The following is a 12,980-nucleotide window of genomic DNA, read 5'->3' as shown; positions in this document are numbered from 1 at the left end:
TTCTCTACGCCTGGACCCCGCCCCTCAGCGGAGCCCTGTGCCTGAGCTGGAGCCCCGCCTCCGGGCTCAGGCGGTGTCCTTTAGCCCTGATGGCCAATGGCCAGGGAACACAGAAGCTCCGCCTACGGGCCTCTGTGCGCTTGCTCGTCCGCCTCGCGCGATCGCTTGGGGTGAAGGGAGGCTCCGCTGTGGTCATGGGGGACCCGGAAACGCCGGAGCAGTCGGAGGGAGTCCCCGCACACCAAAGAGTTCAGCCAGCTTCAGGTCCGGGAGGTACGCAGGGCGGGAGTCGGAGCGGGGAAAGAAGCCCTCACGGAGCTGCTAGTCTCCCGGGCTGCGCGGGAGGCCGAGGACGGGCGCTCACGGGCTGTGTTCCTGGGTATGTGTCGCAGGAGCCCTGGTGGAGCTCACCCCGACCCCCGGCGGCCTGGCCCTAGTGAGCCCCTACCACACCCACCGGGCCGGGGACCCCTTAGACCTCGTGGCGCTCGCAGAGCAGGTGCAGAAGGTGAGGAGGCGCGGCTGGGGAAGTGAAGAACCGTCTTGGTTCACGTTTGGCCCTGCGTCTTAGGACTGGGACCTCACAGCCAGTTAGTGTGGGATACCGTTTATTTTTTGTCTCCATTTTACAAGTCGGGAGAATTTATTGTCACCGAGAGTCGGTAGTCTGACTCGCATTCTGAGCTGCTGAGACCAGAGGCTCCTTCAGCTGCAACATGAGTGCCCATAATCTCCTTTCGCGGGAAGTTTGGCACAGCACTTTGAATATTCAGTATTTCACTTGGGCCTCAGGACAGCCCTGTAAGGTAGCCAGTACAGAAGTCTTTCTTCCCATTTGACACGTGAAGAGAAGTTTCCATGCAAGTGTCCAGACCACCCTAACGGATTCTGCAGGGATGCATAGTGCACTTACTTTAAACTGCTTTCCATTAGATCATCAGCTGTGCCCTGACCGCTTTTAGAACTTAACATCTTCTAGAAGGACAGGGACTCTTAAATTCTGCCCTGTGTTCTCATTCACTGGGCACAACATTCCTGAGCCCAGTGCTTAGACATTCATTGCCAAAAGAATAAGAAGTAAATGTGAAATAACAAAAAGCACTGGAACTTTGGGCACATGGGTGTTAATCCCACATTTCATAACTTGAGCTGTGACTTGAGGCAAATTAGGTTTCTCTGGACTTCAGCTCCTTCGTCTGTAAAATTCAGGGTCTCAACTAGGAGAGCTCCTAGATCTAAAGCTGTGAAAAACCAACTTCCATCTATTTTTTACCAAGACTTCCAGTTGTGGAACCCTCTTCAATATGCACAAATATAGTCCCCTCACCCTTGTATGCATTATCACATTTGACCTTGGTTTTAGTCAAAGGTCTTTATTTTGTTCAGAAATATTTAATAATTAATGTGCTCAAATTCCCTCACATAAACATCTCTGTACTTCAGGTTTTTTTTATTTAATTGACATACTCGAATGCTTCGGAAAGTGCTTTTGATTCAAACTTCATGACTTCCCTTTTCTAGAGAGGTGAGAAGCAAAGCGTAATTTTTATAGATTAGGAGAATATTATGTGTCTGTTTAATTGGATCAGTTGAATTGGGAGGGAGGCAACCAGGCCCAAAGCTTAGGCAAACATTTTCCTGGGTTACTGAGTGACCATCATGTTGATTACAATGGCCTGAAACAAACAAACAAGATGGTACACAGTTTTTGCCCTTCAGCGTATTATAATCTAGTAAAATATAGAGGATGCGTTATTGTGCTGCCTCCTTGGTCCCAATATTATCAGTACTGAGCAGCTGAAATAAAAACGCTAAAGGCAAACAGATTGAAGCAAGCATGTTTACTGTTGGTGTCTTGAAATGTACTTTCCAGCAGGACTGCCTCCTGACATGCCATTTTGGTATTGATGTGTGTTCAGAAAGCTCGAGAGATCTGGTATTAAGGCAGAAATTTGGAATCAGACTGATCTATGTTCAGATCTTCCACGGCCATATATTAGCTGTTACTAATCCTTGGACAGGTTGTTTAACCTCTCTGCATCTAAATCCTAAGATGAGACTGAAGTTATCATCTCCAACTTCATAAGGTGTCATAAAAATTAAGTTAGCTAATCTATGTGAAGGGCCTCAGAATGATTGGGGCCAGAATTTGTGTTTAGTAATTAGAAGGACTGTTTTCCTCATTTCTCTTTGAATTAGGGTCTTTTGTTTACAAGGAACAGATGTGCTGCCACCACTTTAAGAAAAAGAATAATAATGAGGCCACTCCTAACCCAGAACTGTCTTAGCTCTAGAAACCTCCTTGGCCGGCAGGTGCCTTACCGTCTTTGGAACAAAATGTGTACTTGCACCGCGGGCCGGAAGGCCTTGCAGGATACGTCCCTGCCCCCTTGCTAACTACTCCCTAACGACTGCCTGCGCGCTAACTCCCCTTCAGACATGTCTTCTCCAGTTTGGTGCAAGGCTGCCCCTTTTTTTTGTTCAGACTCAAGTCAAATGTCATATCCTCTGTGAGGCCTTCTTGTCTGTTGAAGGTTATACTCTACCCCATCCAGATGATGGTATTATTAAGTTGAATTTGAGTACCTGGGTTGGTCAAGTACTCAGCTCAGGTGGTCACGTCTGACCTCAGCTCAGTTCATGATCTCACACGGTTGGTGAGTTCAGGCGCCACATTGGGCTCTCTGTGTCGGCAAAGAACCCACTGCAGATCCTCTGTCCCCTTCTCTCTCTGCCCTTCCCCAGCTCACGCTGTCTCTCAAGAAAGTAAATAAACATTGAAATAAACAAATAAATAAATTGAATTTACATTTACCCTGCTCGAGCGTTCCATTCCCTGTGGTGCTTACCTACCTATTAAGCCAGTTACTCCACTCTCTTATTACCTCTGATCTGCTTCTACCACATAATTATGGTTATTTTTTTCATAATAGCGCATCATTGTTCTTAGTCCACATAGTACGAGCTCTAATTGTTTCTCTTGTTGGTATCTGTGTCACTCACCGGAGCCGTGTTGTGCATTTTGGTAGCCTCTAGCCACATATGGCTGTCAAACACTTAGAATATATGGTTAATGCAGCTGAGAAAGTGAATTTTAAATTTTATGTTATTTTGGGGCGCCTGGGTGGCTCAGTCGGTTGGGCCTCCGACTTCAGCTCAGGTCAGATCTCACGTTCCTGGGTTCGAGCCCCGCGTCAGGCTCTGTGCTGACAGCTAGCTCAGAGCCTGGAGCCTGCTTCTGGTTCTGTGTCTCTTTCTCTCTCTGTCCCTCCTTCTCTCATGCTCTGTCTCTCTCTATATCAAAAATAAATAAAACATTAAAAAATTTAAAAAATAAATTTTATGTTATTTTAACGAATTGACCTTTTAAATGGTGATAATCAATTCAATTTTGGACACATTTGGAACAAGTTGAGTATGTGCATTGACCCTTTTAACTATAAATTTTATAAAGTTTCAGTACAGATTGAGTATTTCTTATAATTTTTTTCTAATGTTTGTATATTTTTGAGAGAGAAAGAGAGACAGTGTGAGTGGGGGAGGGGCAGAGAAGGAGGGAGACACAGAATCTGAGGCAAGCTCCAGTCTCCGAGCTGTTAGCACAGAGCCTGACTCGGGGCTCAAACCCACAAACTGTGAGATCATGACCTGAGCTGAAATTGGACACTTAACCGACTGAGCCACCCAGCATCCTAGATTGAGTATTTCTAATGAAAATTTGGTATCCCAATTGATAGTGTAAAATATAAATATATACTTAATATGAAATGTAAATTATCTCAAAATTGTACTGATTATGTGCTGGAATAATAATGTTTTTTATATATTGAGTTAAATAAAATATTATTATAAAGAATTAAGCTTACTTATTTATTTTTATTTTTAACACAGCTGCTAGAAATTTAAGTATTACTGTTTTGGGGTACCTGGGTGGCTCAGTTGATGAAGCAACTGACCCTTGATTTCGGCTCAAGTCATGATCTCACAGTTTATGGGATCGAGCCCCTCATTGAGTTTTGTGCCAACAGCAGAGCCTGCTTGGGATTCTCTCTCTTTTTCTCTTGCTCTCTCTCCTTCTCCCCCCTCATGCTCTCTTTCAAAATAAATAAACATTTTAAAAATTACATATTTTACTTCATATTCTGAAGGACAGTGCATTAGGCCTAATCTTGATGGAGGTAAGGTCTTCTTTCTCCTATCCGGACATCCAGGGGCTGGCATGGTGTCTGATACACAATGGTTGCTCAATCGATATTTGTGGAACAGATAAATGATTGACTCGTTGACTCTGCTCTTTCTGTTTTCATGTGAGGCTGGCATATACATGACTTTTACTTTGAGCTTCCTTAACTAACCAGCAAATTCTCTTAAAACTTCTTTCTTAAATAATTTTTTTATTAAAAACAGCTTTTTAACGTTTATTTTTGAGAGAGGGAGAGACGGAGTGTGAGTGGGGGAGGAGCAGAGAAAGGGGGTGGGGACACAGAATCTGAAGCAGGCCCCAGGCTCTGTGTTGTCAGCGCAGAACCCGACATGGGGCTGGAACTCATGGACTGCGAGATCATGACCTGAGCCGAAGTTGGATGTGTAACCGACTGAGCCCCCCCCTTCACCCCAAGCACTCTCTTAATATTTCTTACTTTGAGTTTAATCTCCTAATTTCTTCTTAACTTATTGTATACCCCTAGACATTACTCAGCTTTTCTTGTAAGTAAGCTGGACGTCTTTGACAGATTTCTGATGCCTGAGTGATAATCCTTCCCATTGGTCACACCAGTCTCTCTGGTTTTGAAAATTATTTGGTTTATTTTAAGCAATTTCCATTGCCTTTATTTGCACTTCCTAGTGCAAGTCAGGCAGTCTTCTGTGTGCAGTATGACACCTTTTCAGGTCTACAGCCTAGTGCAGTCTTTAAAAATACCTGGCTGGGGCATCTGGGTGGCTCAGTCAGTTGAGCATCCGGCTTCAGCTCAGATGATGATCTCACGGTTTGTAGGTTCGAGCCCCGCATCAGGCTCTGTGCTAACCGCTAGCTCAAAGCCTGGACCCTGCTTCAGATTCTGTGCCTCCCTCTCTCTCTGACTGTCCCCTGCTCACACTGTCTCTCTCTGTCTCTCAAAAATAAATAAAAGACATAAAAAAAAAAAAAAAAAAAAAAAAAAACCCTGGCTGGCTAAGTGGATGGGTAGAGCGTGTGACTCTGGATCTCAGGGCCATGAGTTCGAGCCCCACGTTGGGCATGGAGCCTACTTAAAAAAACAAGAAAACATTTGAAGTAACAATTAGGAAGGCAAATATGATTTAAAATATAACTAGGTATGATGTAAATAGTTCAGCTGAGGCAATGGTCAGATTAATAGGTACTTCCTGTATATAGCTAGATTCCTACCTAACAGGTGATAAGATCCTATCACAAGTGTCTTTTTATTTTAAGACCCATCCCTGATTTCAGAAACATTTAAACATGAGAAGAATAAATGGAGAGCTGGTTTACTCGGGCAAAGAGTAAGAGGGAAGCCTTTTTGTTGAGGAGAGGGCACATTCGTGCGTGTGGTAGCATGTGAGAGCAGAGCATGTTGGAGGGCTGAAGCAGTTCCGAGCGACTGGAATCCAGAGGGTAGAAAGCGCTGGGACGTAGAAAAGAAGGACTCAGTCCTGCGGTGTGGGGTCCTGGCAGCGTGGGCTTCTCGTGAGCAGGGCTCTTTGGGCCGGGTGGGAGCTGACTGCTGTGGAGAGGCTAGGACGAGTATTTAAGGCGTAAGCAAAGATGCTGAGGTAACTCTTCACGCTGGGCTCTAAATACGAACATGGTAAAAGTCTTCCCCTTTCTCCACCCACAGTTTGGTTTTGTCTCACCTGTAGGCTGACGAATTCATCCGAGCAAATGCCACCAACAAGCTGACAGTCATAGCTGAGCAAATCCAACATTTACAAGAACAAGCCAGGAAGGTGAGTAAGGAGTCACAGCTTTTAGGCATTTCCCCCATTTAGTTCACAGGATTGCCTGGTCTTGCTGACAATCATTTAGCTATTTTGTCTTCAGGACCTCCTAGAAATACAGACATGTGGAGCAAAATAGAGTAAGTCCAAGAGGTTAGGTGTAAGGTAAGCTTTTTCCTGGGAGACAGTTTCAGTGAAGTAAAGCATTTTGAGGGGGGAAAACATGTTCTCAGTTATATGAACAGTGAACTTAATGCAGAAAAATAGGAAAGAAGTTTAAAAAGCACTCGAAGCCAGTAATGTTCAACATTTTGAAATGCAGTTCTTCTAAAGGCATTTTTACAGTCTAGTAGCGTAGTCTGATTCTTGTCTCTTCAGAATCGTCTGGATCCTCGTCGTGACTGCTGCTGTAGGGGAGCAGTCCCTGTGCACTGATCGGGATAATCATTGAGAGCGAGTGCCTGTGACGCCCAGTACTTACTCTGTTACGTCTCTGTGGTTCTCAGGTCCTGGAGGACGCTCGCAGAGATGCTGACTTGCACCACGTAGCCTGTAATTTAGTAAAAAAACCTGGCAACATCTATTACCTGTATAAACGGGAGAGTGGTCAGCAGTATTTTTCTATTATTTCTCCAAAGGTAAGAACATTCATTTTTGCACAAAAATCTGCTCTGGTGTTTGAGAAATCCTTGGCATGTGTGTGCGAGGATGAAGGCATAAGGGTTTGTAAATGGTTTTCTAGAAAATTGGAGGTTTTATGAGCCCTGGCATGACTCTTAAAAAATATTCATGAAAAACACAATTAAATTATTTCATAGTCATTATCTCTGTTAAGGGAGATATTGGATTCATAATGCAATGAGATGATTCTAACTGGTCTGAAGTGAAAAACCAAAAAAGAAATTTGTGGTGTGAAATGAGGGGAACCTGGGGTGGCTCGGTGGGTTAAGCGTCTGATTCTTGCTTTTGGCTCAGGTTCTGATCTCACTGTTCGTGGGGTCGAGCCCTGCATCAGGCACTGCGCTGGTGGCTGTGGAGCCTGCTTGGGATTATCTGTCTCCCTCTCTCTCTGCCCTTCCCTCTCTTGCACTCTAACTCTCTTTCTCTCAAAATAAGTAAACAGACATTTTTTTAAGAATTAGGGAATAAGCTCAGTGTCTTTACTTCCTACCCTGATGAGAACCAACTCCTTTGCCTTCTCTAGGAATGGGGGACAAGTTGTCCACATGCCTTCCTTGGCGCCTTCAAGCTACAGCATGACATGTCCTGGACTCCGTATGAGGACATTGAGAAGCACGATGCTGGGATCAGCATAGTGGACAGGTTGCTAAGCCAGCCGGCGGCCCTGCCTCCAAGCACGGAGCCCGCCTTCCAGGGACTGACTGACTGAGAGATGGCCCTGACAACAGCTCTCACAGCGAGGACGTATCACTGTCACCTCCCTGCTGCCCTCATTCTCTGCCCGGATGGGAGGGGGCATGAGAATTGAGGTCTTGTGGGGAATCATGAAGTCTTGAAAGGAGACCCTGTGTGCATATAAATGCTGTTGTTACTGCTTTTAGTTCCGATGATAATGAATCGTACCAGTCTCTCTGGGGATCCTCTCTGGGTCACAGGTACCCAACCAGTCACCTTCAGAGTACTGGCCAGTGTACTTTCCTTCTCCTTGATCTCCATCTGTTCTCCCGTAAGTCAGAGCGTTAGAAAGAGGGTGTCTTCTACCCGCATAAAGGTTGGCAAGGCATTTTCCAGAGAGGACTGTTCTTAGTCTTTTTGTAACTGGAAGTGTTTGAGATTGGGTTGAGGTTGAACATAGGGGAGGAAATGAGAGAGAGGCAAACCATAAAGCAGGCTTTTAACAATAGAGAACAAACTGAGGGTTGATGGAGGGAGGTGGGTGGGGGATGGGCTAGATGGGGGATGGGCATTAAGGAGGGCACTCGTGATGAGCACGGGTGTTCTATGTAAGTGATGAATCACTAAATTCTGCTCCTGAAACCAATATTACACTATCTGTTAACTAACTGGAATGGAAATAAAAACTTGGAGCTAAAATAAAAAATTGGGTTGAGGCCGTTTAGCGGTTAGTGTAGCTCCCACTTCAGATGCATCTAGAACAGGGATGTTGCGTAATGGAGGAGGATGAACAGCTTGGCTTGCCTGGACTGGAGAGTGATTCTGGCGTTTCTGCACGTTTGGTGAGGTTTGGCTTGCCTCTTATACTCTTTCTGCCTACCTTGAGTGACTGGAGATTCTGGGGCGGCAACAGTGGGCAGGTTTGGAGGAGGTCGACCTGTAACCTCACAGAATTCTAGACTTGGAAGCGATGTGGGAGGCTGCCACCGACCATGGTATGGATCTGCACAGTAGCCTTGCTGAAGAGGAGATCCAGAGTTTAGCCATCTGCAGCAGGCCAAATCCATTTAAATGGCAACTTCAAAATATTGTGGAAGAGGAGCAGTGGGTGAGAAGCAAGAAAAATAGCCAGCCCGTTGATCATGAGTTACCTCTGATTGAAACTCATCTTGACCTGAATTATTCAAGAATTTAGCAGAGGCTTTTTAGTTGAGTTCCTCTGGTTCTCATTCTGACTGGAGTCTTGTGGGATTCTACCTCACCTCATTTGGTCAGTGGGATTAACTCAATGCACAGCATATCCAATGTGGCTGTATTTCAGTGGCCTGTAACCTATCACAATATGCCGTAACCACAGCTGCCCAAGTTCCTTTCTGGGTGTGGTTGTCTCTCGTGCTGATCTGCTTGGTTTTCAAGGTCTTTCCTCATAGGGTGCGTTTCTTGTTAGCTGTAAAATGGTCCATGAAGACCTCACACAGGATGGGGCTAGAACCTGACAGGGTCACCCAGGTGATCCTTGGTCATTCATTTCACAGGGGATGTTCTGTGGGGTCAGCTGCAAAAACCTCTGACGGGGGTGGTCACACACACACACACACACACACACACACACTCTCTCTCTCTCTCTCACGCTCTTTAGTGGTGCAGTAGTTGATTATGTAAGTTTCCCAGGTTTTCAGAAGGCCCTGACCTGCATGGGCATGACACATTCTGAGAAGGTGTTTATTAGTTCTCTCTTGCTGCATAAATTACCAGAAACTTAGTGGTTTAAAACCGCACACATTTATGATTTCATAGTTTCTATGGGTCAGGAGTTCAGGCACACTTAGCCTGGGCCCTCTGCTTCAAGGTTCTCACAGGCTGCGTTCTGATTATTGGCCAGGACTGGGTTCTCATATGAAGGCTGGAGAGGAGTCTGTTTCCAAGCTAACTTAAATTTTGGCACCATTTTAGTTCTTCCTGTTGGACTAAGATTGTTGACTCTGTTTACTAATAGACCATTAACTAGAAACGAACTTCAGTTCCTTGCCATATTGGTGTCCCCAACATGGCACCTGTCTTTATCAAAGCCAGCCAGGAGTCGTCTGCCAGCAGGAGGGAAGTTACAGCCTTGTGTAGTCTAATCATGGGAGTGACATCTCATGCTTGGGCTGTATTCTGTCAGTTAGAAGCAAGTCCTAGGCAAGCCCACACTCGAGGGAATTAAAGGCATGAATACCAGAAGGCAGAAATCATCAAGCAGATCTTAGAATCTCGGCCACAGCGCTCAGCTGTGAGGGAGACAAGAAGGCCTTTGGGTAAAAGGCAGTATTACAGAGTGGGTAAGCATGGTAGTGTTAAAGTCACAGGTCGGAACTGGACTCTCCGCTCTGACAAAATAACTTCCCCAGCTGGCATCCCCGCTTCCTCTTCTATCCCGTCTCCAGTCTACTCTGCAAGAAAATCATCAGCTTGATCTTTTAAAAATCCACATCCCCCTCACTCATTACATTTCCAAACCACTCCAGAGCAAAAGAGAGCAGTGGTTAAAAAAAAAAAAGTTCTGTTCAATAAGGTGCGTTCCCCGCACTGACCACCAGGTAGTGCCATTGCTCTTTGCTACTTGGGCCAATTACTTTGGGAAAGTCGGTGGCAAGGTGAAGTGACTTTGGAAGTAGCACCTCTGAGAGTGGGATCTCGGACCACTTTTCATTCATCTACCCATCTACCCATTCAACCATTTTATAAGTATTAAGTGCCTTCTAGGTTCCAGGTCCTGGAGAATGACACAGCTGAATAAAACAGGGACCCGTTTCCACGGATCTCACAGTCTAGTCGGGGAGGAGCCAAACCAACACTTACAGTGTGGTATAAGAAAGACTGTGGTAGTGGCACGCATGGGATATGGAGCACCACAGAGGGGACCTAACAGCTTGGAGAATTTAGGGAGACTTCGTGGAAGAGCAGACACCAGCTTAGTGTCGAAAAACAAAAAGTTAGAGCTGTTTAGACATTCCCAACTGTCCTCTATGGAGAGATCGTCTTTGGAACTTGGAATAGGGTTCATTTTGGGATGGAGTTTACTTGTGAGTGAAGAAAGGGATATCCGTTTAACAGGCCATATCAACCAAACTAGTCCTGCAGTTAGGACAGCGGGAGCGAGGTATGTCCAGGCTAGTAAACTCTTCTTTCTCTCTCTTTTTTTTTTTTTTTTTTTTTTTTGTGAGAGAGAGCAAGCAGTGGAGGGAGAGAAGAGAAAGAATTTTAAGCCAACATGGGGCCCACAACCCTGGGATCATGACCTGAGCTGAAACCAAGAGTCGGAAGCACAACTGACTGAGTCTCCCAGGTGCCCCTAGAAAACTCTTATTTCTAATAGCTAAGAGATAGAGGAAGAATGGGAGGAAAATCAATTCTAGACTAGAAGCAAGGTGACATTTGGGAAATTTCAGCCAGTTTAAAGTAAACGTGGGTCAGGGGCTATGGGAGAAGGGTTCACTGAAAGATTTAGGGGTAGGGAGCTGCTAATACTGGCCTTTTAGAAATCTTTTTTTTAATACTTTATTTTTGAGACAGAGACAGAGCGGGAGACACAGAATCTGAAACAGGTTCCAGGCTCTGAGCTGTCAGCACAGAACCCAACGTGGGGCTTGAACCCACTAACCGTGAGATCATGACCTGAGCCGAAGTCAGACCCTTAACCAACTGAGCCACCCAGGGGCCCCTAGAAATCTTTTTTGGCCTCAGAAGATGAGTGGAGGGAAGACCATTAGGAGCTCCCATCCCTAGTCCAGGCAAGAGAGGATGGAGGCCTGAGCTAAGGTAGCAGTGATGGAATGAGAGGTATAATTTCATCAGTTGTACCGTGTGCTTTTCTTTGCCCCCCCATTTTAATACCTCAAACTTGGGTGCTTCTAAAAGTCAATGGCACTTCGTAGTTTAAGCTACAAGATTTTTTCCTTTCTTAGAACTGCGTAACATAATGGTGTGCCTTACAATGGTTGGTATCTTGGATTTGATAAAGCTTGGCATCTTGAAGGTACAATAGATTGCATCTTATTAAATGATAAAATGGCGGGGAATGAGTGAGAAGAAAGAGTCTTAGATAATGCTTGAATTTCTGGCTTGAGTGATGATATCGATGTTGGGGACCCACTCAACAAAACATGGAAGGGGACGGCATCCCTGATATTGTGCAACCCCCCCCCCCCCACACACACAAGATAGGGTTCATCCCTTAGGAGCTGGAGCTTGGGAGGAAGGAGCTGCTAAGTGCCCTGAGTAGTTATTTCTAAAGTACCTTTGATTCAGCGGACCACTTTCTACTTGAAAGCTCTTGTCTTCATTTTGATTTACAATATTACCATCTCCTGCTTTTTTCCGACCTCACTGACCACGCCTTTTCTGTCTCCTGACACCCAGTTTTTGGATTGCTCTGGGGCCTGCTTTTTAGCCCTCTTTTCTCTGTTAGGTGATCTAACCCGTTCCCGTGGGTTACGTGCCCCCCATATGCTGTTGACAAACTTGCTGCCTCCAGCCCTGCCCTCTCCTGAGCTTCATGCGGACTTACTTACCCAACAGCCTCACCTGATGTGATGACAAAACTAACATGTCCAAAACAAAAGTCTGGAATTCTGCCCAACACGTGTTTCATCTCCAGTCCTCTCTCTATGGTCACAACACCTAGCTCACACTGTTTATGAGGACAGAAATCCGGCATCCTTGATTCTGTGTTCTTCCCACACCAGTCAGCAGGTCTTCTCTGCTGTCTTTAAAATATATCCCAAATCTGACTGCTTCTCACCTCCTTCACCCGTACCCCTCGGGCCAGACCACCGGGGGTGTCTCTGGCCTGGACTCATATAGTGGCCTCCCAACAAGCCTTCCTGTGCCTTTTCTCACCCTGATTCAGGCTAACTCCACAGAGACTGGGAGCATTGTCCTTTATTTTGTTTTAATGTTTATTTATTAATTTTGAGAGAGAAAGAGCCTGAGTGGGGAGGGGTAGAGAGAGGTGGAGAGAGAGATCCCAAGCAGGCTCCACACTGTCAGTGCAGAGCCCAACGTGAGACTCGATCTCACGAACCATGAGATCATGACCGGAGCCGAAATCAAGGGTTGGACGCCTCACCGACTGAACCACCCAGGTGTCCTGGTAGCATTGTCCTTTAAAAATATAAATTGGGGAGTGCCGGGGTGGCTAAGTCAGTTAAGTATCCGACTTTGGCTCAGGTCATGATTTCATGGTTTGTGAGTTCGAGCCCCATGTCAGGCTCTGTGCTGACAGCTTGGAGCCTGGAGCCTGCTTCAGATTCTGCGTCTCCCCCTCTCTCTGTTCCTCCAATGCTAATGCTCTGTCTCTTGATAATAAATAATCATTTAAAAAATTTAAAAACAAAAACTATAACTTGGGTCCCAACACTTCTCTATAAAAATGATCCAAGAATTTCTCATTACACTTAGACCAGAACCCAGGCTTCTTTCGAGGGTTCTGTACGATCTTGCCATGTTCCTGCTGACCTTGTCCCTTTAACAAATCAAGCTCATTTCTGCTTCGGAGGCTTTACATTTGCTGTTCTGCCTGCCTGGAACATGTCCCCCAAGGTCTTTGCACGCTTTGTTTTTTTTTTTAATGTTTTAATTTTTTTTATTTTTGAGAGAGAGAGAGAGAGAGACAGCGTGAGCAGGGGAGGGTCAGAGAGAGA

At 45.5% G+C, this 12,980-nt stretch overlaps 1 protein-coding gene and 1 long non-coding RNA gene across 3 annotated transcripts; one reads left to right on the top strand and one right to left on the bottom strand.

Moving 5' to 3' along the window:
- The first annotated feature begins 85 nt into the window (after positions 1–85).
- On the top strand, positions 86–7,691 carry C8H1orf50 (chromosome 8 C1orf50 homolog). Of its 2 annotated transcripts, none has more exons than XM_029947694.1 (5): positions 86–264; positions 393–508; positions 5,863–5,949; positions 6,447–6,578; positions 7,145–7,691. In XM_029947694.1, the coding sequence occupies exons 1-5, from the start codon at positions 90–92 to the stop codon at positions 7,328–7,330; spliced, it is 696 nt and encodes a 231-aa protein (XP_029803554.1). In that variant the 5' UTR covers positions 86–89; the 3' UTR covers positions 7,331–7,691. The 2 variants fall into 2 exon arrangements, with proteins under 2 accessions (XP_029803554.1, XP_029803553.1); XM_029947693.1 differs by having other exon boundaries at positions 86–273.
- Positions 5,475–6,515, bottom strand: LOC115298668. The gene is made up of 3 exons (XR_003911825.1): positions 6,422–6,515; positions 5,857–6,049; positions 5,475–5,737 (listed from the first exon to the last, which is right to left on the bottom strand). It is a non-coding gene; the product is annotated as an uncharacterized LOC115298668 (long non-coding RNA).
- Positions 7,692–12,980: the final 5,289 nt, after the last annotated feature.

Source organism: Suricata suricatta, chromosome 8, assembly GCF_006229205.1.
Source record: "Suricata suricatta isolate VVHF042 chromosome 8, meerkat_22Aug2017_6uvM2_HiC, whole genome shotgun sequence".
In the NCBI taxonomy this organism is placed as follows: domain Eukaryota; kingdom Metazoa; phylum Chordata; class Mammalia; order Carnivora; family Herpestidae; genus Suricata; species Suricata suricatta.
Note: the sequence above shows the minus strand (reverse complement) of the source record. Positions and strands in the feature narration are given on the sequence as shown.

Coding starts and splice junctions, on each gene's coding strand:
- C8H1orf50 (XM_029947693.1), top strand. CDS start 90: ATGGCCAATGGCCAGGGAACACAGAAGCTCCGCCTACGGGCCTCTGTG. Junction 274..392: donor GCCAGCTTCAGGTCCGGGAG/GTACGCAGGGCG, acceptor TATGTGTCGCAG/GAGCCCTGGTGGAGCTCACC. Junction 509..5,862: donor TCGCAGAGCAGGTGCAGAAG/GTGAGGAGGCGC, acceptor TCTCACCTGTAG/GCTGACGAATTCATCCGAGC.